The sequence below is a fragment of the Anoplopoma fimbria genome, chromosome 12, assembly GCF_027596085.1.
Source record: "Anoplopoma fimbria isolate UVic2021 breed Golden Eagle Sablefish chromosome 12, Afim_UVic_2022, whole genome shotgun sequence".
NCBI lineage: Eukaryota > Metazoa > Chordata > Actinopteri > Perciformes > Anoplopomatidae > Anoplopoma > Anoplopoma fimbria.
Window position 1 is genome coordinate 18868912 of NC_072460.1, and position 27162 is coordinate 18896073.

Sequence of the window (27162 nt, forward strand, 5' to 3'; positions counted from 1 at the left end):
AAAGAGAGTGAACATGCCCTCTTTGGACCTCCTTTGGGTATATAATTAATAAATTACTGATATTTTGTTGTGGGGATATTTTTGTGTGTCTAGAGAGAGCTTGTCTGACAATACTTTATCACTTATGCTATCAACTGTATTCTTGTATTCTTGTAATCTATCTTATAACAAGTAATAATGTATCAGTGGTTTTAAAAGTACATTTATAATGATGGTATTGTAATTAATTCGATTTTTTGCTAAAATATTTGGTAACACTAAATAATACAGCCCCTTTTTTACTGTATAATTTAGTTGTATGCATTTTGTAAAAAGAAAAATACTCAAAAGTTATTTTTGATTTCTGTATCACTCCCTCCTATATGTTATCACAGTAATCCATGAAGCAATTCTCCTGAAAACCGTTCCATCCAAACTGTAAGAGTCTTAAATATGACTCATTAGATGTCTGATCAGTTTTATTCAGGTTTGGTTGATTATCCTTTGGAGCCAATATGTTCACGTGAATTTTGGTCTGGATTTATCTGAAAATGACAATTACATATTAGAAACTTGAATACTTGTTTTCTTTTAATATTAGACACTTGAAAGATACTTGGAATCAAAGTTTTGAAATTGAACTAGGGCTGCCACTTATGATAATTTACACCATATATTATTCTGCTTAATAGTTTCCCAATTAATAATATAATCGTTTAGTCTGTAAACCGTCAGAAAATAGTGAAATACAGCCATCACAGTGTCTTTTGTTTTTGTCTGGTCCGAAAGCCCAAAATATTCAATTTAAAGTGGTTCAAAACAGATAAACAACAGCAAATAATCCCAATTTTTGCTTAAAAAGGGATTATTTGATTATCAAAATAGTCCCCAATTAAATTTCTGTCAATCTGCTAATTCATTAATTCACTTTTTGTAGCAGCTCTACTGATCATATCATCTCAACGGATCGGCTGGCCAATGATTTTAATTAACCTGCAGTCAGGAAGAGTTTTAGTCAGTTTAAACAAGTTAATAAATGAAAATAATCATTGACAATAAAGGATGTCCCATTGTGTTTCCCACAAACTACATTTACACAAAAAAAACAACAACAACACATCGGACCAGACCATGCATGCTTTCAGCTGCAGGTGGAGTAAAGAAGAGACGGAGTGAAACTTAGTAGTAAGAGATCATCTGATCCCCATGTTTAATCCAATAGTTTACTTATTATCAAATCTGAATCAGCACACAGCAGCAACAATCTGTATTTTAGCTGAAATAGCTGTAACACACTGCCATTTGTCATGTTGACAAAAAGTTGGTGCAATGAAATCAGATGTTTCTAAAGTGTTTATTTTGGCAAGCACCATTGGAAATAGAGCAAATTTGTCATGTGCTTATGTTATGTGATGAAGAATAAAATTATATACCCATGCAAAATTCCCTGTGAAATGTACATACGTATTGTTATTGCAGAAAGGTTAAGTGTCACTGAAATCTTACTGATTTCTTTTTTTATTATTTTTTCTTTTCTTTTCTTTTTTTTTTTTTTTTTTTTTTACTTGTAATGACTTATTGATTCAGTTGTCACCTCTTTGTTTGCCCTCATGTTGGTTTGTTTCAGTTTTCGGTCTATTTACCAGCATCGGTTGTCTTTGTAGAAATTTTAAGATCATTATACATAGTTGTCTGGAAATGTCTGGCATGTATGGAGTTACATGATTTCCTCTAAAATCATACAGCCGTACAAAATCAAAGTGAGTAAAAAACAAAACAAAAAAAGAAATAGATACAAATCAAACCAAGAGGATCAAATCAAAGAGAAATGTCTGTGCATCCTGATATTGAACTGGAAAAAACGTCTCACCATCTTGGATTCAGTTATAAAGCCTGTTTACACTTTTTTTTCCCTCCACACATTTCTATGTCTTTTAATGCATCATTATTTTCATCATTAATTATTGAAAAGGAGCGTCTGGCGTCCTTTTGTTGTACGAAACATGAGGAAAAAATCCTCAAGTGTCTGTTGATGTGGCATCACTGGGCTCCTTTACAGGACTCCTGTGGCCTACGTGAGTCTGTAGTATTTAATATAAGGTCCATGAGTCCGTCCTCCCATTTACATCTGGACACAAGGACCAGGTCTATCCCCTCAGAAAAATACCGATCCGACTCATACGGTGGTCACCCTCATCACCACCTCCCGGTTGGCGGCGGCGCTGATCCGAGGGTCGTTGGGCCGCAGTTGGCTTAGGATGTGCAAGATGGTGTATCCGCAGTGGTGGTTCAGAATAGTTCTTAACCTCCTGCTCTGTCGCCCACTGCTGCTGCTGGCCAGACCGTGAGGGTTACCCCGAGAGCCACGGTTCCCCGTCTTGCTGCTCGAACTCAGCGGGTCGCCCAAGTCCTTTGACTTCTCATAGTTCAGTACTTTCCACTGCTGATTGACGGCCTGCCATCGTTTGAAGATCCGATACACTGATGACCCCTCGTGGATGATGAGGCCTGGGCAGAAAGAAGAAGAGTAAAGGACGGTGCCTGAATGAATCCCCTCTGCTTTACTTCAGATACTGTGCTTAAAAGGGTCTGCAACCAGCCTCATAACAGGTAAGAACGTTCCATCTCGTCTGTGCTAGACAGTTGGCAATAAAAACACGGTGCTGATATCTGATGCCATCTGTTCTCAGTGTTGTCTTACACGGGCAACTCACAAGAACAGACAGCCAGGTTGGTTCAAAGAAAACAGAGTCTCTTGTTCTCTGCGACATCTTAAAAAAATGCTTTTATAGTGAAGTTGTCATCTTCCTAGTTTTGCACAATCTGCTTATTTAGTTTGGTTTCTGTGTAATTTTGTTTGACCTTAACAACCAACAGAATGTGAACTGAATACATGTTTTTTAGTTTGTCCTTGCATAATGCAACCTATGTTTATTAATACACTTTTGTGTTCTTGTTGCATAATGTATCCCTTCGTGCTCTGGAACCCAAACCTTCTACTACGCCCAACTTCTCATGTGATATTCTTATACAATTCGTCTGTAACTGCTGCTGCCAAAGCTTTTCATGTAATACTGCCGTGTGATTTTATGTGTTCGTATCTTGGTGTCAAAGTTGTCCTTTTACCTATGCACACGATATCCATGAAGCCGTACATGCCATAGCAGATTTGGAAGAGCAGGTCCTGACGTTGCCACTTGGCCGAGGGGCTGAGGGAGGACCAGATGAGCCAGGAGATGCTGGCGATGAGGAAAAGGGAGCCCAGAATGATGGCCGCTATCTGCACCTTCTCTATCACCGTCAGAGAAATGGCCTGCCACTGGAGGAGAAGAAAAAATGTCTAAATGAGTGGTGGAGGAAGAACTCAGATTTTTGAATTATGTAAAATACCAACAGAACAATGTAAACAAAGGCTACAAGTAAAACTTCTGCATTCAAAATCCTGTCCAAAGTCAAGGTTATTTCTTTGTTCTATGCATTCATTTTTGTCTTTGTCAGCACCTTTTAAACTGTCCTTACTCCACATGCCCACATTTTTAAGCACAAACTCAGCTATAAATCTATTATATAACAGCTCATGGTTCTAAAGAAAGTATGACGTCGCCATTTATACACACAATTACAGCTATGTACGATATGAAGGTATATTATACATTCTATTAACTTTTATTAATTGATTTTATTCCAAATCTTTTTTCTGCCATTGAATATCTCTGAAAATATTAATAATTCAATGGTTGAGCTAGTTTTAACTACTTTATAGTTAATAATAATAATAATAATAACTTTATTTATATAGCACCTTTTAAAAACAAGGTTTACAAAGTGCTTCAAGTCGAGTCTTTCTCAACCTCAAAATGTGTAAGCTGTATTCTGTTCCTGGCTTGTTTAAACTTATGGTGTCTTGTTATTATATGCATGACACAATTAAAAACTTAATTAATTCATATCCAATTATTATTTCAAATGTTAATCCTGTTTTAGCTCACTATTTAAAACACGTATCCATTCATTTTAATTGACTATTTCGACCTCTCGAAACTTTTAGAATCAAATCAATAATTTAAGATATATCTTCAAATGAGTTGAAGTACTCCACAATATTCCCATGTACCCCCCCAAAAGTACTGAGAGATCATAAGAACAACTACTTTAATCTGTAAATAGCATGGTTAATTTGTTTTCATTTAAAATCTTAATCTGTAAAGTAGAAAGTAACTATAGCTGGTAAATGTAGTGGAGTAAAAAGTAATTTTATTTATGTCTGATATGTTGTAAAATGGAAATACCGTACTGTACTATATATTGTACATAAGTGCAGTACTTGAATAAGTACCGTTTCCATAACGTTAGATATCACCAATGAGAGAAATCACCATATGAGTCCATGATGAATACACGCATTAACAAATATGTCAAACACACACAAACACACACACACAAACACATACATGGCATCTTCTCAATAGGTTTTAGAGTCATTGGCCGCCTCTGAAAAGGAGGGCAGAAGGACAGTGACGCAGAGGGAAAATGTGTCAGCACAATATGGCAAACAGTCCTCACACCACAGCGACGGCCTGAGATTTGTTCTAGCAAAGAGTTACTAATTCATCTGGACGGGCACAGTATCAGCGCTTTAGTGAATTCTTATCAGAAATCAGGGTTCTCAGATCTTTCACTTAAAGGAACAGTGCGCAGCATTTAGGCAGATCTATTGGCAGAAATGTACGTTTTTTTGTGTATAATTACCCGAAAATAAGAATCATTGTGCTTTTGTTATCTTATAATGAGCCGTTTATATTTACATAAAAATAAAAATGTCTAAAGAATTCACGCTTTAGTGTTTTCGCATCGGCCACAGTAGTTCTCCTACACGCTTAGCAAACGGGAGAAGTTTCAGTTGGTTGAAATCTACAACCTCCCCGCTAGATGTCGCCAAACACTACGAACTACACCTTTTATTAAAAGTACAGATACTGTTCCACAGTGTGGAAAAACTCTGTTACAAGTAAGCACTACGTTTAAAATGTTACTCCTGTAAAAGTACAGAAGTATCAGCATCAACAAATACTTAGAGTACCAAAAGTAAATGAATTATTATGCAGAATGATCTATTTGAATTGAATTATTTATATGCTGCTTTTCAGCTCTGCCAGATTAATTATCCAAGAGGGGAGTGTGAAGCCGTATTTTCCCCAAAATGAGTTTTTCTTTGTATTATAATCATTTCTCCACAGTTTTGTTGGTGTGTGTTCGTGCTGCAGATTCCCTTCACGTTACCTGCAGAGGGTTCTTGGTGCTGATAGCCAGGACCTGGTACTTGAAGTAGCAGAGCTCACAGCTCCAGGATCCCCTCTCGCTGATCCAGCGGATGAGGCACGGCTGATGGGTGCAGCGCACTGAGCCGTCACAGCGGCAGGGGCTCAGCAGCTCGCCCTGCAGGACAGACGAGGAAAACAGCATGATGAATTCAGGGAAAAACAAATATTGTTTTGATATTTTCTAAACATATTTTCTGATCGCATTCCTGCAAGTGAAACAAAAGGATTTATTTTTAATTTAGAGACCTGCAAGTAAAAATACAAACAGAGATGCTGCTTTAAATACAAAAAGATTGTGTCTATTCTAAGGGACAGTATAAAATGTAGTGTAGATGGGACGAGGGCTGAACTATTCACTTTTTAAAATCCCCATTAATTATTCATATTATCTTTGGTCCCTCCCAACACCCTCTGTAACTGTAAATAATATGACATCAAGCTTGTTTAAGTTCACTTTCTTGGAGAGTTAGATGAGAAGATCGATGCCAGACCTTTTCCATGATTTGTTTGAGGGGAGGCCCACAGTCTCAGACTTTGAAACCCCCATCTTAATCTAATATTATTTTTCATAATGTGCGCTACCAATACACATTAATTGAAAATGAAGGCAAACAAATGATGCATTCCTTTAACCAAATAATCCAGCTCCTCTCAAGTTCTTGTTTTGTAAGTGGATTTGGTTTTATATGTAAAGTGATACATTAAAACAAAGCTAAAAGTTTTTTGGTTACAATTCGTTTAACTGTGAAATAGCGGATGATTAAGTTTGTGAGTTCAACTGAAAATGCAGGAAAAGATTAAATTAGATCATATCTTAGATTATGTATGCTTCATCTCTCAACACTGAACAAATGTGTGGTGCTGAACCAACATTTGAGGTTAACTTTATATGGTACATTTCATTCTAATGCAGATCTGCAAGAGATAAGATCTATCACGGTAAGATCCACATGTAGGCAAATCGGCCATATTGGTTCCTCTGCTTATGGAAATATTAATGTAATAAATATCACAAGGAATGACTAAATTAAAATACGAATACTAGGTAAGAATAAAAATGATCTCTGCTTCAAGCATTTATAAAAAATTACCCTCTTTCTTTACTGATCCCCCCCGTTCTATCTAATCATTTTGGTACAGTCTCCAAGAAACAGGTTAGTGTCTCTTCGGCACCACTCCCGCACTTGAAGCGTGTTGGCATTTTCGCCACATAAAGGATGACCACATTCAGGCTGTCATCACCGCTCAGCGTCAAACATCCATTTTGTCAGAAGGCTTCAAATTTGTTGGCATGTTTTGCCTCAGAGGTTGGCAAAGTTCCTACTTAATGAAAAGAGAAAAAACAAAAACCAAACCCATGCATCACAAATTAATGAAAGCTTTTAGAACACCAGTGGTGGGTATATCAGTGTGGATTGTTGGTGAATCTGTTGGCGGAGGGGCACGTTAGCTCAACAACAGCAGGGAGCGGTGGGGCTTTCAAAACCTGACAGGTGAAGGGGAGACGAGCTCACCACGATTCACACAAACTCTGAGTGAGCTCTTTGCAAACTTCCATCTCGCAGACTAAAAACATACATTTTGACTTTTGGGTGAGTTCACTTCAGTGGTGTTGAATTTTTGAAAAGCATTTACTGTTTGTAAACTGCACTTATGTGTAAAATATGGACCAAATGTCTTGGATATTTCGCTTTCCTGTTGAGAGTTAGATAAGAAGATTGATATAACTCGGACGTCTGTCCGTTAAAAATATGAAGCTGGAGTCAGTTAGCTTAGCCTAGCATAAAGACTAAAAGCAGGGGGAAACAGCTAGCCTGTCCACAGATAACAAAACCTGCCCACCTGCATCTCTAAAGCCTACAAATTAACATGTAGATGTACATCTCGTCTCTCTGACAAAACTCCAGGAAGTCACTAAAATAGTCCAACATACAACACAAAAACACCCTGTTGATTTTATTGTCAATTTTTGTTGGAATTAAACAAACAACATATCACTTGGTAATTATAGAGCTTCAGATATCAACCTTCCACCAAATTCCCAGTAAGACAAAAAAACTAAGTTAAACAGAGCATTATTGGGATTATTAGCTGTAATCCAATTACTTAATTAAAAATGATGATCCTTTAAATTACTGTTACCGAAAACAAGTAATTACATTACTTTACTTCCCAACAATAACAGCTGAAGTAGCAGAGGACTACCAGTGTAATCAAAACAGATTTTATGCAACAGAGGACTCCGTTGACACAAATAATGCTTCATTTCTTTTTCCTGTCTGCCTGCACTCTGTCGGTCCCCCATCTGGCTCGTTTGACCTTCCCACTTATAATAAAAGTATTCAAGTGTCCCGCCGCATAAAAGATTGGATTTAGCAGATGAGCCACATGCCACTCATAAACTTTAAAATAACTTGCCTGCTGACATTATAAAGATAACACAGAGAAGGTCAGACGTATATGGGAAACTAAATAAAAAACATATGAAAGCAAACAATTCTAAAATGTCACGCTGTTGATGGAAAGTGTGCGTGTGTGAGAAAAACATTTTCCAGCTTGTATGAGGACGTTAATGTCACGATCAACTAGAGCAAAATAAAAACAAAGACCTTTAAAAGCTGTGATTATGATTTTAAACCGTCACCTCCAACAGAAGCCGTTTAAGCATAAAATGTGATATTTTTGTCTAAATGAATGTGTCATCCAAAGAGGAACAATTTATGCAGCTACTCGATGAGTAAGAAACACCATATTTTAGAAAAGGACTTTCTCAGCACAAGCGTCCAATCATCACTATCAAGTATTAAATAAAAACTCATGTTATTTACATTAAAAAAAACTTCAAAGTGTTTTCTGAATTCGTCCCAAAATAAGGTTCAACACTCAAATTCTTGGGGAGCTTTGTTTGATCTTCACATATATCGATCGGCCTGCTCACAGATCACAGGATGTACATTTAGTTTCAGGAAACCAAACTGAGGGTGTGAAAGATGTTTTTTTGATGTACTGAAGTCAAATAAGAAGAAAATGTTGCATCTCCAGAACAACCTGCAACAAATCAAACCTTGTTTTGAGCTTCATGCAGTAAAATAAATTCTGCAAATGAGGTCAATGCAAAAATGACTGTACAGTTAAATCTAGCAGAATCAAAGTTGAATGTTTTTCTTCTAAAGTAATACTAATAATGATTTGCAAAGGTTTTTTTTCTAATTAACTAAGGGTTTACATTTATACTTTCATATTCAAGATCCTGCTGGGCAAATTAAAAAAGCTATGAAACTGAACTGAATCAAATCAAATTGATGAAATCCAACAGCAACTGACTAAAGATAGAAGTATTACAACACACACACACACACACACACACACACACACACACACACACACACACACACACACACACACACACACACACACACACACACACACACACACACATTGAAGGCCTATATATATATTTGTAATGTGACTTTTCAATTTACAGTTTCTCCCATTTGAGAGTGAACCCCTCCACCTGAAGGCAACAAACAATAATAAAAAATAAAAAAACAACAGAAAGGGACATGAAGGTCACATCTGGACTAGCAGGATGTACTGATGATCACATAAACTAGAACGTGTGGAGTTACACTGTGTTTGAACAAAACAGTGAAGTCGACTGTAAAGCATCATCACAATTTACACTAACCTACTTCATTTTAAGGGATGAAGATGGAGGTTTTCTATTTTTTTTGTTATTCTAAAGAAACCAACGACACGGCTCCAACTGAAAATCTTTCAAAATGTTTATTTTATTTTTGAGAGTAAAATTATTTCCTAAAACAGCTGGTCACTGTAGTTTCTGTCAAACGTTCCTCAAACAGGAGGAAGTGTATTTGGGGACTATTTTCAGCAGTGGATTGATCAACATTTGGTACTCTCGTGAGTTATTCGGCCGGCAAAAGAAAATTCAGTGAACGTTTCAACAAAACATTTAAGAGGTCACTGTTCATTTCTCATTTCCTACTTACGGTCATCTGTTTCTTTTAGCTAGGGCAATGAAGGTTCACTGAACTCAATGAACTACTTAGTTTTACAATGGTTTTACTAAACCTAACCAAACCTTGAACCTTCTATAACATTTTTCATTGTCCTGTTGATGACAGTAGTGGAAAGTAATTAACCCAAGTACTGTTATAGAGTAATTTTGAGGTCTTTCTGCTTTTCTTGAATTTCCATTTTATGCTAATTCTGACTTCTGCTTGTTTAAGAAAGGAGATGCACTTACAGTTCTCTTTTATGTTGAATACATTCTGACTGGATCTAAATGACTGTAATGTAATGTAATGTAATGTAATTTCAGAGGCCAATATAGTGCTTTTTCCTCCACTACAATTATTTGATATTTTTAGTTACTTTACAGATTTAGATTTATTAACACAATAAATCAACTAATAAATTATGGAATAAGCTACCCAGCAGTTTATTAAAAAAATTAAAAGCATAGCTCCACCTTTACCAGCTGCAACATTTAAGTGATGAACACATTAATGCATCAGTAACTGCATACATCAATGAAATTCTTCATAATGAGTACTTTTACTTTTCTCTCAAATATATTACGTAAAAAGAAATACTTTTGTTCTTTTACTTAAGATTTTTGAATGCAGGACTTTTACACTGTAGTTTTGCTACTTTCACTTAAATATAATATCCGAGTACTTTTTCTAACAAATCGTTTATCGGGGCATCAAATCAGAAAATGTTTCTATGTGTTGTTGCACAAATAAACGGTGTACTTTGCCGTTTAATTTAGAGGACTTGTGTTTTAAATCAGTCTTGGACATCAATGGAGCTCAATGGCACAGAGGGATGAGATGCATCAGGGCAGACACACACACACACACACACACACACACACACACACACACACACACACACACACACACACACACACACACACACACACACACACACACACACACACACTTCCTGCTCAGTTTATCTGGCGTGGGTTTGTCCCCTCAAGGCCACTTCACAGAGCATGAAGGTGTTAATTTCGTGTGTCACTTCTGTGACTAAGAAAATGGTTTTACTCCTCAGCTGTAACCTTTAGACAATAACTTGTGGCCCCCCTGAGCTGCAGACTGTGTGTCACTGTGGAAATACGCTGTTGGGCTCTGCAAGTGAAAAGGGCAGGCAGGGGTGATCACCACCACCACCACCACCACTTCAACCTCCACCCCTCCTCACTCCATCATGGCAGTAGCCTCTCTCCATGCAAGCATAACACGGCCAGCCCCTCCAGCAGGCTTCTGTGAATCCAGAGCTACTGTACGTCGACACACACTGACACCTTTGACAGACAGTTAATAAGGATTCATACTCAATGCAGCCCACAGAGCAGGGTGATTATGTCTGTAGGTAATTGGCCCCGCTGACAGCGACATGATTCCGGCCCCTGTTGAGACCTGACTGAATAATGAAATAACAATAAAATGTCAAACGTGACACACACCTCACACCCCACATCTTGCACCCAAGGATGTATAAGGCACTTTGAGTGCAGAAAAAGAAAATAAGTTATGATGTAGTAGTGTAGTCTCAGGGTTTCCCCTCAGTTCTTTGTTTGCTTTCTCTTTGTCTGTAGCTAAAAGAGGCAGCTCAGAGCCATGTTGCACGATGAGTCACCTTGCCGGAGAGCATAAAGTCCCAAACATGAACCTTTTATTACAGGAGGACCTTTGAGTGGGCAAGACAGCCACCTGGGGTTGATCCCCGACTGAAACTTCAAAAGGCTTCGTATCCCAAACAAGCTTAAACTGATTCATACTCTGTCCCGTGGCTCTCAGATTTACTATGTCCCACAATAGAAACTCTAAGGCAGATGTCATAAATTAGCACGTGGGCTGTAATGACACTAGGCCTATACGCCTATAAGTGACTAAATGGTAATATCCATCTGTGCTTCTACAGGATTTACAGTGTTTCTAATTATCTCAGGCTTCAAGACTACCTGCTAAGCCAGGCGGCACAGGTTTCTGCACATCTGGTGAGATAGACATTTGGCCAGAGACCAAAAGAAGATGCATTTACTTATTATTGTGTTTGGGGCTCTGGGAAAAAAATTAAGCAGAGAGGAGGTGGAGGAGGAGGAGAGAGAGAAAAGAGTAGAAATAGATAACAAAAAAAAAGGATGACAAATTCGTCTAACTTGTTATTTAACGTCACAGTCAACACCATTGTCTGGCCCGGAACAATGATCGTCACAAGATTCATTAGCTGATCATCCTGTTCTGTGACACATGCGGACAGGGGACAGTTGATTTACATTTACAAAATGTTTGTGACTCATGCATATTCAGTCCCTCTCACTCTATTTGTCATCCTGCAGACCTAATTGGCTAACTTTCTTTGTTGCTATGCTGGCCGGATTTCAGATGTGTGGGAACTGCTGCCTCTCTCCGCCACTGATTAGCTTAGCTATGAAAACAGTGTTATTTAGTCAACCACATCACTGAGCAATCAAAAGAAGAAAAAAAAAAGGAAAATATTTGCTTCTAAATCCAGGGTTTAGTGAGTGAGAGTGTGCCGATTTAAAGCCCTATGCGTGAAACTAATTTGACTATTTTTACATAATTAAAATCTTGGTTTCATCCTAAAGGAGGTACTTGAGTGTGAAGGTGGTTGAGAAGAAAGAGGAAGAGAGAGAGAGGGGGGCAGGGGGGACAGGATGGTTGTAAAATCCTCTGAATGAGAGATACACACTTTTTTGATTTGCTACAACAACAAAAAAAAAAAAATCAAAATGGCAGTTTACACTAAAGAACTTAAAATATGACCACTTCCTGGAGGAAAAAAATAAATAAAATCCTGCTCTCATGCAAAGTGAAATGGTTCTCCACAGCAGCACAAAGGCTCAGCAGCACATTTAGAAGCACAGAAAACACAACAGCCTGTCTGATCCACGGGACCAGGCTCCAGCATCACATGTCTACCTGCTCTGGGCCTTGGAAACAGATCCGGCACTGGGGGGTCCGCAGGCTGCTGGCGGTGCTGGCCAGAGACACGGCGTCCAGGCCCACTTGCAGCTTGGGCTCCTTGTCCTCAAACGCCAGGCTCCGGGGCCGCGGGTCGCTGCCGTAGTACTCCTCCTCGTCGTCCCGGGAATGGCAGTCGACAAAAGGCGGCCAACCGCAGCCGCCCATCCCCAGACCTCGCATGGTGGTGGTGGACCGTCTCTCTGTGTCTGAGCCGGACTGTCTCGAATCGGATCGCATAAACACCAGGACTTTCAGTTCATTAAAAAACATGCGGATCCGATATTTGAACATGTTTGGCTACATAAAGAATCCGCCAGACTGGAATTAATGAATGAAGTGTTTTTTGTCACCTCTCCCTCTATTATTATTATTATTAGTATTATTATTACTATTTTTATTATTATTTCTATTATTATCACATTTTTTCCCCCCATACACCCAATATGTTAATTGTTATTGTAATATTTCCATCAATGCCACAAACAGCCTATCAATTGGAAAAACCAGAGAAATAAAGGCTCTCGCCCCACTGATGGCATGTGTGTCTAAGCCAATGCGGATGAAAGATTTTCCCTTTCAGCTGGCCGACACACTCTTTCAATATCCATTCCTCAAACAGCTCGGTAAACGCATCTCCCACCGCACCTCGGGAACAAAAACACTACAACTTGCACAGGTTTTGATTTCCACGGTCCATTTTTCTCCAAAAAAGACACCTTTTTTTTTTTTCTTCTTCAGATGCACTAGGCTTGCAGCAAAAAAATAGCCTACATGTTTTGCTACCCAAAGCAGAAGACCGAGAGAGAGTGGACGAGTGGAAGAGAGAGCAACACAGAGCCAGGAAATAGAAGATGGGGTGTAAAACACAACGACCTGCCATCCATACAGTCACATCTGGGACTCCTGTCAAGAATCATAATCCAAAAAGGAAAATGAGAGATGAAATGGAAGTTTGATTCTTATAACTATAATATGTCAGGTTTTTTTTTTTAATATATATATATTGTCCCTCACTGTAGCATCCCAGGCGTCAGATCATGGTCCATTTTTTCTCCCCCCCTCTCTCTCTATTTCATCTCCTTTTTGTAAAGCCTCCACGGAGAATCCGAGCCATTCACCCCGACCATCCACGTCGAGATCAAAAACACAATCCTTTTCATTGTTTTCTTCTTCTTCAGAAGCCTAGATAGCCTGGAAACACGGCAACACAAAAACACCCGAAAGCTCCATGTTTCCCCATCCTCGCCTCGGTGTCCATCAGCATTTCATCGCAAGCCCCCCCCCCCCAAAAAAAAACAAAAAAACACGGTCAAAGAGAGCGAGAGGAGAGGCAGAATGAGAGAGGCAGGATGAGAGAGGCAGAATGAGAGAGGCAGGATGAGAGAGGCACCCTGCGAGCTTTCTAATTAGAGAGAAAAAGATGGGGGAAGACGCATGGAGATGTCTTCAAATCCGAGAGCAATTACACAGCAGTAATGGCATTGATTATTGGATCAGATAGATGGTGGTGATGATACTGCTGGTGATGGTTTTCCTCCTCGAAATGGTCGGCTTGGAGATTGAACCAACGCAGCACTACTTCCGGAATATGGAGCAGAAGAAGAAGAAGAAGAAGAGGAGAAAACTAATTGTCATCCAGTAAACAAGGCGGCGTTTTCTATCTGGTCATCCATTCGCCTCTCCGGTGGGTGACGTGCCTCTCCCAGTGCTCCCAGCAGCTGGGCAGGAAAGGCGCTCTGGCTGCTTTATTGTTGACCAGCCAGCGCTGTCCAGGGTGCTGATCTCCTCTGCTGACGTGGACGCTGCGGCCCATGAACCGGGAGCCCGCGAAGTACGAACCGGACCTGGACCTCTCCGTTATAGTGTGTGTGTGTGTGTGTGTGTGTGTGTGTGTGTGTGTGTGTGTGTGTGTGTGTGTGTGTGTGTGTTGTAATACTTCTATCTTTAGTCAGTTGCTGTTGGATTTCATCAATTTGATTTGATTCAGTTCAGTTTCATAGCTTTTTTAATTTGCCCAGCAGGATCTTGAATATGAAAGTATAAATGTAAACCCTTAGTTAATTAGAAAAAAAACCTTTGCAAATCATTACTTTAGAAGAAAAACATTCAACTTTGATTCTGCTAGATTTAACTGTACAGTCATTTTTGCATTGACCTCATTTGCAGAATTTATTTTACTGCATGAAGCTCAAAACAAGGTTTGATTTGTTGCAGGTTGTTGTGTGTGTGTGTCAAAAAAACATCTTTGTGTGTGTGTGTGTGTGTGTGTGTACATCCTGTGATCTGTGTGATATATGTGAAGATCAAACAAAGCTCCCCAAGAATTTGAGTGTTGAACCTTATTTTGTGTGTGTGTTTTTATTTAATACTTGATGTGTGTGTGTGTGGTTAGTGGTTAGTCTATATAATGTGTGTGAGAGCAGATATAGCTAGATGTAGTTACTTTGCAGATTCAGAATGATAATAGAGAATATCCATCAACTTACAAATTATGATATATTATTATAGGGTAAACTACCCAGCAATTTATAAATTAGCTCCACCTTCAATGTCTTCATATAGATTACATACTGTAATAGATTATTCTAATGGGCCTTCATGCATTATGTGAGCTTTTTACTTTTGGTAGTTTTTAAATGTTAATACATTTTGTACTTTTGCATAAGTTAAAGACCTGAATACTACTCTATGTCAATACCTGAGGAAGCTCAGTTTTCTACAAGCAATAGCTCAAGTCCCTATTATGAGACTGATACTGTTCTTGTAATACAGATCGTGTTATACAGACAGAAGTGCAACCCCCAGCTATATACACAATACTTGTACTGAAAGTTTTCTCTCTCTCTCTCTCTCTCTCTCTCTCTCTCTCTCTCTCTCTCTCTCTCTCTCTCTCTCTCATGGAAACACTTCCCACAAAACCCCCCTGTCACATTGATCCTGATTGATTTTTCACACTCTGCTTGTTACAGATATGGATCTACTTTAAGCTTGATTTGATTTGATGCAATGCCATACCTCTCCTATCATGATATTGTCCCCTATACCATTTATAATGATATATTAATATATATGCACAAGTACACATGCATATACTAAGTGGTGGTATGTGGCTAAGTACATTCACTAGTACTTAACTTAAGTATTTATCCACCAACTGCTCCATTACATTTGTCTGACAGATTTAGTTACAGGTTACATTCAGATAAAAATAAATTCCCCTGAAAACAGGGCTGTTTCTCTGAGTTCATGAAAAGTACATTTTAGATATGTGGCTCTCACAGGCCAAAGACGCTACAAACATAATGATCTTATCAACACTATATGAAAGGATTTCAAATTAGCACAACCTTAAACATCTACTGCAGAAAAATACAACATACACAAAAATCAGCAGTGTTATTAATACATCCACATATATGATACTAAAACACTGACAGGGAACATTAAACGCCAATAAGTACTTGTAATTTTCATACTTAGGTAATTTTGCTAATAGTTTTGTATTAGCAAAATTAGTTTGTAATGGAGGACTTTTGTGTGCAGTGGAGTATATTTTCACAGTGTGATATTAGTACTTTTAGTTAAGTAAATTATCTGAATATTTCTTCTACCACTGCATATAATATACTGTACTGTGTTCAGTTGTTTGTATTGTATTGTATTACAGGGGGCCATGAGCGTGTTTAAAGTATTTTGAACATCATAACAGCAGCTATAAGCGTATTTTGCTAACATTGTTATCGTGCAAAGCAATTAATAACATAAAAAAAACATCACTGCAGCTAAATTTGTTCATCTTTCACTCATAATTTGACCAACATACATTAGCATTACTACACACCTTTGGAATAAACTGTTCTGCAATGCGCTACATGATGGCACATTGTGTGGGAGGGTTATTTTATGATGATTCTGTGTGTGGGGAGGGTTGGTGCTAAATGCTAATGAGGTGATAATTTGAGAAAAAAAAAAAGTCTATGTAATGGTGTCTGAACATCCCATATTTTTAAGATGTATATTTCATGTCTGCTCACCAAGAAGTCACCTTTATGTTCAATGTAATGTTAACCTGAATTCCTCACCTCCTTCTGTCACTTTTTTCTTCCTTCATTTCCTCCAATTTTTAAAAGATTTTTTCTTAATTATCTCATCAGCTAAAGCTCGGGTTCCCTTTGTGTGTAATGTACCCTGACAAAACGCCTTCAGATGAGCTCAAATAACCCATATCAACGCCTCCTGTCATGTTCTCAACATGTTTTCTTTAACTGATTTGAAGCTGGATGCTATTTAACACTATTACAAATGTGGGGTTGGATAGACGCTTACAGGCAGGCAGGTGCAGATCCAGGTCCAGGTGTAGGTCTAGGTCTAGGTGTAAGTCTAGGTCTAGGACTAGGTCTAGGTCTAGGTCTAGGTGTAGCTCCAGGTGGAGTTGCAGAGTTGGGAAAAGGTTCAGGTCTTACTTAAAATTCCAATACACATGGCAACTTTTATGGTCTGGTGGGGAAGGAAAGGAGCTGGGCCGGCATATGAACTGAGCTGCTGATGAGGGAATAAGATGCAGGTGAGCAGGTGGGCTGGGAAGGTGAGGAGGAGGAGGAGGAGGAGGAGGTGTGGGGCAAGGAGGGAGCGTCTGAGTGCATCTGGTGGACGGATGGAAACTGAAAATGAAATGACCTGGGGAATAGGAAATGTGGCTGAAGAGGTGGGAAGGAGAGAGAAACAAATTTCGGAAGATATTCACTTGATTTGAAGAGCTAACTTTTGAATACATTTTGCACAGAGACCCTAGATTTTAACTGAGATCTCTTCCTTTGAAAGCATGTAAGCAAGGGGATCCATTTAATGGCAAGTATGAACAGGAGGAATGATTACAGCAAGAAAATACAGTCCTGACTGTTCCTTTAACTCATGTGGAGACGGTGGTACGAAAAAATGAATCGCCATTTTAAAGTGATGTACCCCTTTAAGACATGCATGCTCTGATTAACTCCCTGCATCACCTGTTCCGCCCTCCCATCTGAGGACTAACAACATGCATCCGTGCTCTGTTTCATTATTGATAGGCCATATTGACCCGTTTGTCTCCCTTCACTGATGAGAATGATTTGCCTTCCTGTTTGTCCTCCCAGTGCTGTGAGAAGAATACAAACCCATTAAAGCAACACTGCTGTTTATCCCCAGTGATCCTGTTCCCAGTGTGTTGAAATAGCTATTGTAAAAATCAAACACACATTTACATTTTCAATGTATTTATTGTATTGAGGCTCAAAGAGGTTTAATAATTAAATATTTTCTTAAAACACGAAAAAAAGTTGCATTTTGAAAAAAAAATATTCCCTCATTAATCACCTCATGACGCCCCAGATCAATCTTGTGACCCTTTGAACCCCTGGGTTGGGAACCACTTGACTGAACAAGCTGACCGAATATAAAGTAGTTAAAGTAGCTCCACTTCAACCAGCTATAAGAGAAAATTGCATCAGTATTAATAATGTTACAATAATAAATATTTACAGTGACCACATTTTAGCACATTAAGTACTTTTACTTTAAGTACATTTAATTGATATTACTTATTTCTTCAGTAGCATTTAAAATCCAGGACTTTTATTTATAATAATTAAATTATAATATTATTTTCACATTGCTATTGAATGGTCTGATTATTACTTAGTGCTTGTCCTGCATCAACATGATGTTTATAAATAAAACTATGAGATTGAATGCAAAAATGTCTGGATATAAGATATAAATATACAGTAATCATCAACGTTACACATTAATATAGTTATATGTGTTTATTTGTGGAACTTATATATATATATATATATATATATATATATATGTTTTTGTTTTTTTACTTTGATATGCACAAAATAATGTGATGCATATGTATATATATTTTTTATTATTACTTTTCCATGTTTAATATTAAAACAGCTCAATAAATTATTCCCATTTAGATATAATTTGTTAACGCAAAAGGCTTCTGAGTGCTTATATATTTACAGTATTTTTATTTTAATTTAAGTAAAATATTTGAGTACTTCCTCCACCACTGAGAACAGGACTATTATAAGGAACAATGTATTGGTCCCTACTGAGCCTTATCTGGCCCCATGCTGAAAAGCTATACATAATTAGTTCTGCCTATAGGACGAGCCGTTGTGAAAGCCTTTCCACCATGAGATATAATGGACCAAATGTTTTAAGATCCTGCCTTCATGCGCTTGCAGAGTCCATGCTATATCTGTAAGAGGACAGATGGCCATCCCTGTTGGTGCAATTCTCCACAGCTTCTCAGAGCTAATACACCCGGCATATGGACATGCATCACAGGGTGGGGACTGGCACCGGGCCCTCAGGAGAGCATGCTGACAGGATAGGGGATGCGATATGTGGTGCAGTTTTTCCGAAGAAATGCTGGTCTCAAGCCACCGGCAACACTCAAGACCCAAAGCCCTTAGCAGGCACATTACACTTACATAAATGTTCCCACGTCTCAGGAAAAGTGAACCTGCAGGTGCTCCCTGGCTGGGTGCACCAACGCCAGAGATTAGGTCACGCCTTTTTTATGGGGGGGGCAGCAGGGACGGTGACAGTCTGCCATGGGCCATTAGGATGAGGGCAGAGGAGCAGTTTATCCTCATTTAGGACAACCTTGGTTGAAAGGTATCCGGATAATCTCCTCATGTGCTCCTCTCTATTCCCCTATCAGAGTGTACTTGAGCTCTCCTTCTGCTCTGCCCCCCCCCGCCCCGCCACACACACACACACACACACACACACACACACACACACACACACACACACACACACACACACACACACACACACACACACACACACACACACACACACACACAACCCACTCCCACATTACTGGACCCATCCCAGCTGAAGGGATTAATGGCCTTCTGAAGGAATAGCACAGGGAACCAAAAACCTACTGCTTGAGCTAAATGAATTTTATAGCTGCCATGTCGACGCCGTCCACCTTCAACTTGGATGCAATCACTCTGCAGGATAATAGTCTATAGAAAAATAAATCACTGTGTAAAGATTCCTTGCTTGTCTTTACCCATGTCAGAGCAGGACAGAAATAACAGCTAACCAAGAAGAAATGGCAGCAGTGGAGACTCTGCACTGCCATCATGTGGTGAAATGTGTCTTTGGTGTCATCACTCCTTAACTCTGTCCTCCACTCTGACAGTATTATGTCACAAGACATTTTTTAGTCAACAGTAGTGGAAGTAGTAAAAAGATGTTTTACTGAAGTAAAAGTAGCAACGCTTCAAGAAACAGTTAAAAGTATTAGCTAGAAAATATACTTAAAGTCCAAAATTAAAAGCTTTCATTGTGCAGAATGGCCCATTTCTGGTATATATATATAGTACCAGTCAAAAGTTTGGACACACCTTCTCATTCAACTACTTTGAATAATCTAAAATATAAAACATATTCTGGTTTGTTGAGCATTTGTTTGTTTACCACATAATATATGTGTTCCTTCATAGTTTGGATGTCTTCAATATTAATCTACGTAGAAAATGTAGAAAAAAAAAAAAAAATAAAGAAAAACCATTGAATGAGAAGGTGTGTCCAAACTTTCGACTGGTATATATATATATATATATATATATATATATATACATATCTATATATACATAAATATATACATACAAATATATATAAATAAATTATGGAATTCTAATTGGTGATTAATTAATGTATATATCACTGGATTATTACAGCTGGGGAACATAGGAATTGTAGGATTGTAGCTTTATCTATAACAGCATATCATTATTTAATAGTTGGGTTTTATTATGTGTTAATACTCTAAATCTGCAAAGTAACAAAAGCTGTCGGACAAATGTATTGGAGTATAAGTATAAAATAGCATACAATGAAAATACTCAAGTGAAGTACAAGTGCCTCAACATTGTACTTTTGTACAGTACTTGAGTTAGCTTCATATGGACCCCTATAGAAACAACTTTATAACATCATTGCACCACTCAGTGCAGACACAAAGAGATGTAAATCAATGACTCAAGTCAAACGGTTCGCAATTTGAGGTTTTATTATTTGGAAAATTAAGGTTCAAAAATCCAAGATACAGTTGAATAACAAGTGCACACAAATTCAAAGTGAGTTTTAATATATGGCATTATGATGCTTAAGATCTGTCAAAACGTTTGTTTACACCAGCGATGACTCCAAATCAGCAGCAGGAAATTCATAACAGCCAAGTTGACAGGTTCAAGTAAGACAAGTAGTTACAGTTTGTGTTAGTCCTTTAAGTTAAAAGCATTTCAAAAAGAGAAAACACATCTTAAAAGAGAGAATTGATGAGCAGTGATTTATCTACAAGAAATGTCAAACATCGAGTTAGGCATCAAAATTATATCATCAAAACTACGACCTAAATTGAGCCTAATGTGCATCCTCAAACTTAACTTAAATAGGTCCTGAACATATTTTTTTACAAAGCATTTAACACTGATGAACAAAAAGCGCTGATGGCAACGGAGAACAAAATCACTCCACAAAAGAAAAGAAAACAAAAGAAAATGAGCACTATTCACAATTAACACTATTTAAGACAAAATTGGGTTTGCAATGAGCAAGTTTTGGCCAAATTTGCCCGAATTATTTAAAATCAAAACAGCACCTAATTTTATTTCTATTTGTTGTGATTTCTTTCAGTTACACAGAAAGAAATAGTACGTACCTGAATCCACCTCTCTACTAGCAGAATCTATACTAATCAACATAACTGTGCAACACAAAGAAACATTAAATACAGGAAGGGTGGATTATTGTGGCCTTCAAAGACCTCAACTATGCAGGCAAACCTCCCAACTACACAGGCAACTACACGGCAAACCCATCGAGAGAGATTTCTAAAAGATTATGTACAACATCAAGGCTGCAGTCCATTGGCCTCCTCATATCTCCGACTGTTTAAAGTTAGTTGGCTCAGTTACAGTTCATAAATATTTTGAACCCGAGAGACTAGCAACTACATTAACTAACATCTATTCTTGCCTCCTAATCCTGTTATATCCCGGCATTTGTGGCATCTGAAAAAAAAAGACCATTTACATACAATTCATAAACTACCTTACAACACATGTCCAGTATTTTTCCTCCTGTTGCCCCCCCCTCCCCCCTAACCCCCACTGACTTTGCGCACAAACTCATCGCACTGGACATGTTGGGTATACAGCTCTACACATCACCGACAGCACTGACCAGAGGAATATATTTGTCGTTATGTGGTGGCACTACACTGGAGACAAGAGGAAAGAATTCAAGGTGCATACAAGTTGATTTGTTGGACACGGCACAGTCATTTGGTTGGTGTGTGGATTAAAAATCAACAAAGAGGCTGTTTGTCTGTGCAGGCCAAGGACACATGCAGAGACGTCTCATCCATTGTTACATAGTTGGAAACTAGCAGGAAATCTGGTACTCAAATCAAGGCTGGGTTGCAACACCAACAAGTCACACTTCTTGGTATTACAAGTTATCCTTTCATACACAAGTATCCAGGTCTTCCGGCTGGAGATCTGGCAACATTTCTGGACAGGTTGTTGTAGTTTCTCAGTCTCAGTTAAAAGGTGTGTGTGTGTGTGTGTTTGTGTGCGTGTGTGTTTTGTTTTCCAGTGTTTGTCAGGTGCTGCGTGCGCTCGTCCATTCTGTGTTGTTGTAGTCGGTGTGATGCTGTATTGTATGTTGGGGTGTCTGCCTCTAGATGTGCATGATACTATTTGTGCCATCTGACACGGCATCTATGGGGCTGTGCTGCGTACGGGGGACAGACTATAGGAAAGCACTCGGGTTCGCTCGTGGATCCTTCTGGTTCCTGTAGCGCACGGCGAGCCAAACTCCCAGGATCTGTTAAAGACAAGACAGGCAAAAAAAGATAAATGCTATGGCGCACCAGAAAATGTCTCTTCAAAATAAGTCAGCAAGTCATCAACAGATGTGTGGTGTGTTTCGACAAAGTGTCGACTCAGAAGGCTAGCTGGCCAGCTAACCGCTAACACGCTACCAGGCCAGGAACATGATTGTCAATAATGAAAGCTTCTTCCCATTTCCTCTAAACTGAGTCATTTTTGTGGGCATCAAATTTTGCAAAAGAAAAAAATATATATATTTGCAAGCAAGTCCACTGACTGAGGAGATAACATTAGACTGAATTGATTTCGCCACCAATATTGAGGTTTTATAAATACTGATGGGATCGGGCATTTAAGGAAGAACAAGAAACAAAACTGCCAACCTTGCGATTACTGGATTTGGGCTAAATCAGTCATGTTAGCACCACTATAAACTCAATTCAGTGTCTTTCTTTTGATCTTCAAAGACTTATTAGACTGATTAAATGAGTGGGTGGTTACAGATCTAGGTTGGGAGACCGGACACTCACCTCTGTGAAGCTGAAGAAGAGGCCGACGCCCCCGAGGATCTTCAGAGCCTCAGTTGCATGAGTCAGCATCATATCCCCGCAGGTGTAACAGCCAGTGTTCTTTTTGCATAACTGGAGGGAAAGACACAAAAAAAGAATAAAAGGCCTTGAGGCTTCAGCAGGATGAGTCAACTGTTGTTGGCCAAGTCAGTATAAGCTACCAAAATCTATTATGAGAACTACAGAAAAAGTCCAACTTTTAACTTCTCCTGGTTAAGGGAAATGCTTATGTGACTAATGTTCAGTGGGGCAGATTGTGTAACAGGAAATATACTGTGAAACTGCAATATTTATCTTTGATGCAGTTGAACATTGTATTTAAGGAACACCATATTCAATGTGAATGGACAGAAACAAAAAATATAGTTTAATTATGCAGCAACTCAAGACTGTGATTGTACTGTTTAAGCAGGTTTTCTACTAAAAAAAAATGATGATATTTAAGACTCACAGCGGGGCAGTTCTGCAAGTCCAGATCAAACTGTGCCCGGCTGGCGGTGACGTTGAGCAGCCCACAGCAGTTCAGCTGGGTCTCTAGGTTGGTCTTGGTCTTGTTTTTCAACATTCTCCAAGCAGAGTTCAGAAGTGCCTCCTGGAAAAGCAAATAAGATGAATAAAATGAAGCAAATTTCTTGTAAAAAAAAGTCACAAAAATGTATTTTGCAGATATAGACATGTTTTGGTAATAAGTGTTTATATTAACATCGATGCAGCTAGTAATATTCAGTTTAATTAGAGTTTTCTCACCTGCTGTCCGCGGTTCATTGCCAAGCAGGAACAGGAAACTCCGAATTGGAACAGGAAAACGATAAAAAGGATGACCATGTACTTGGAGCAGGAGGTCAAAGAAACAACAGGGCAAAAACGTGGAAAGAAACACAAAACAACACGACAACCGCATTTTAATATCACAGTTCACTGCAACTGACCAGATAATCATCTGTGCGTCAATGCAAACGAGGGGAAAGGATACAAAGAAAAGCATGACTTGGTGGTGGTGTATTGCGCCAATGAGTCCAACAATAGCGATGAGCAGCAGGAAGACGCCCACTGCGATGACCCCTCCGATGATGTGGATGCTGGACACCAAGCCGAACCCTTTCCCCCATGCTGCTACTCCGATCAGCAGCAGCCCGACCAGCTGAAGGGAGAAGAGGGAAGGAAGGAAGTTAACCAGTCAGCTGAGACAGAGCGCATCTAATGGGACTGAGCTTATCAAATGGTCATGGTGCCGAGTTTTGATTACCACAAACACCAGTTATCCTGTAAACACCAGCAAGGTCTGATTAAAGTTAAAATGTCTGCAATATAAATAATGCAGGGGAAGAACAGCAACACAGTTAAATAATCGGGCTGACATAGTTAAGAGTTCATTGTTAACATTTCTTCACATGGCACGCGGCAATTAGACTGCTGGCCTCTAGGCAATACAATGAGTTCATTGTTTTATTTATTTAATTGATTGATTTCTTCCAGCAAAACATTCCTGCTTATATTCTGTAATACTATTGACTTGTCACTTCCCCTCTGATGGGAGATGAAAAACAATTACACAATTCATATTTGTATTTGTCATGTCTGACCCAGGAGGTTCCTCTTTTCATGAAGGTACTATTTGTCCTTCATGACTTTATATGTATTATTTTACTGAAGTTCCTGCCTTGTTTTTACAGCATCTACAGCGTCACACTCGTGACAGTTAGAGTGACTCAGCCAGCTGTCAACATAATTGGTGGCATGCGTACATGTTCCACGGTTTTCTAACTGGGTGGGTTGTGTCTCAAGTGTTTATTTCCGCAGTGAGGCTAAGAGTGTCACAACAGCAGGCAAAAAACGCAAAGCTGCTCTTAATCCCATGTTTTGCTCAAAGTGCATACTTGGCAAACAAAAAGAACTAACACAGCAGGTAGAAGTGAGTAGGACAAACACAATAAAGCGATTTATGACTCAATACTTGATAAGAAAAACGTGACATGTTAGCAAAACACTGTGGGTACGTTTACACATAATCAAGATATTTTACTGAACAAAACCGTTGATGAAAGTATCATTCCACAAAACGAGGTCTGCAACTGACGTTACTTATTAATTCGACAGATTGCAATAAAACAATTGATTATTTGGTCTATTAAATGTCAGAAAGTGCCCATCACAATTACACACAGCCCCAGATAATGTCTTTAAATTGATTTGTTGGGCAAGCTCCAAAGATGTTGAGTTTATTATAGAAAAAAAAGAAGAAATGCATAAATTTGTCACATTTATTAAGTTATCCATTTTTATTTCTATTTGCCATGGATCAGCTTAACTGTTCGACTCAGCTTGACACAAATATAGAAAGACAGATTCAATTGTGTCAGATCAGTTGATTCTAATATTGTGTCTACCTCATTCACATACAGTACCAGGCAAAAGTTTGGACACACCTTCTCATTCAATGGTTTTTCTTTATTTTTATTTTTTTCTACATTGTAGATTAATATTGAAGACATCCAAACTATGAAAGAACACATATAGAATTATGTGGTAAACAAACAAATGTTCAACAAACCAGAATATGTTTAATATTTTAGATTCTTCAAAGTAGTTGAATGAGAAGGTGTCCAAACTTTTGACTGGTGCTGTATATGAAAGAGCAAAGTTACAAGATACAACAAGACAAAACCACAGCATTACAATTCACCATAAACCATCCTCTTCAGGAAGGGGTCACATTTACTACAGGACTGTCTCACTGGGACTCAGGACTGTCTAACTGGGACTCAGGACTGCTTCACTGGGACTCAGGACTGTCTCACTGGGACTCAGGACTGCTTCACTGGGACTCAGGACTGTCTCACTGGGACTCAGGACTGTCTCACTGGGACTCAGGACTGTCTCACTGGGACTCAGGACTACTTCACTGGGACTCACTGGGACTCAGGACTGCTTCATCGGGACTCAGGACTACTTCACTGGGACTCAGGACTGCTTCACTGGGACTCAGGACTGTCTCACTGGGACTCAGGACTACTTCACTGGGACTCACTGGGACTCAGGACTAGGTGAGCTGAGAGGAGGCCAACATGTTGACTATAACTCACATGACTGACACACTAACAAGTGAGATGTTGTGTAACAGGCTCGGGTGACTGATATGTGGGAGAAACCCCCATTTACAGATATCAATTTCACACTCCGTGGGGTCAGCCGGCCTCCCAGCTAACGGTAGCATCCTGTCACATAATGGCGCTAGCTAACGGTACATTTATGTCTAAATAGCTAACAAACACAGACATGTGTCTAAGGCTAAACATGCAACAAGCACAGATGAGTCCATACCAGTCATCGTCTGAAAAATGAAAAACAGAAGAATGTGAAACAAAAGGCACAATCAGTCATCTGTCTGCGCCTCTAGCTACACGGCTAGCTGACATAACGCTAGTTCATTCACAAGCTAGTTCGGCTAAGCTAACGCGGCTAAGCTAACAGTTAGCATCGCGTTACAGTCTGCACACTCACCATGTAAACCACATTCAGGGAGCAGAGCGCGTTTTTGGAGCAGGTGAAACCGCCGCAGACCATATTGGAAACGCCTGAAGACGACTCCCGGAGAGGATTTAATAAAAACACAGTGTTGTTTATCGGGGGGGCTGCGGAGCGCTAGCGGCTAGACGCAAATGTGTTGGGTCAGCGGAGAGGGCGTGTCCAATGACGTCAGCGCCGCATGTGACGTCAGTCGAGCGTGTGTCATAAAGCCAGAGCGGTGTGGAGAGAGAGTCGCGTCGACGGAAGTTCAAAATGCTTGATTATCAGGGGATTCACGCAGACTTCCAGGAACTACTGTATGTGTAGAAATCAGTACAAACAGAGAGACAGAATTAAGATTGTTTGCTTATTAGTAGTCTAGAAATTAATAGATTTACAATGTTCACTGTAAACAACGACATACAAATTTGGATACATCAATTTTGTGGGGGTTTTTTTTGTTTTTTTTTAATAAAATTTGGAAACTTTTGAGGATTGGTAACGCTAAGTGTATCAGCTAGACTGCAGTGGTTCTCAAATGGGGGTACGGGAGATTTTTAAAAAATATATTTAAAATTAGCATCCATTCAAAAATCCTTTAAAAGTAGTTATTTAATAAATATTCAATACTTATATTGATAAGTGTAAGTTCATAAACTGAATTCAATGCAACAATGCAATCTTCAGTGTTGCCAGTTTAATAAATCAGACACTGATGACACAGCGCTGTGTGTTACATCTTTTTTTTAACCAAAAATGCTTTGCGCTGGTTAGGGGGTACTTGGCTGAAAAAATATTTCACAGGGGGTACATCACTGAAAAAAGGTTGAGAACCACTGTACTAGACGAC

At 39.0% G+C, this 27162-nt stretch overlaps 2 protein-coding genes across 2 annotated transcripts; both read right to left on the reverse strand.

Moving 5' to 3' along the window:
* Positions 1-2155: 2155 nt before the first annotated feature.
* On the reverse strand, positions 2156-12613 carry marchf9 (membrane-associated ring finger (C3HC4) 9). The gene is made up of 4 exons (XM_054609064.1): positions 12278-12613; positions 5260-5415; positions 3106-3298; positions 2156-2487 (listed from the first exon to the last, which is right to left on the reverse strand). Exons 1-4 carry the CDS (start codon positions 12611-12613, stop codon positions 2156-2158), a joined length of 1017 nt encoding a protein of 338 aa, XP_054465039.1.
* Positions 12614-20398: 7785 nt separating this feature from the next.
* Positions 20399-26495, reverse strand: tspan31 (tetraspanin 31). The gene is made up of 6 exons (XM_054609218.1): positions 26307-26495; positions 23779-23946; positions 23553-23633; positions 23257-23397; positions 22767-22877; positions 20399-22231 (listed from the first exon to the last, which is right to left on the reverse strand). Exons 1-6 carry the CDS (start codon positions 26367-26369, stop codon positions 22157-22159), a joined length of 639 nt encoding a protein of 212 aa, XP_054465193.1. The 5' UTR covers positions 26370-26495; the 3' UTR covers positions 20399-22156.
* Between the last annotated feature and the right edge of the window lie 667 nt (positions 26496-27162).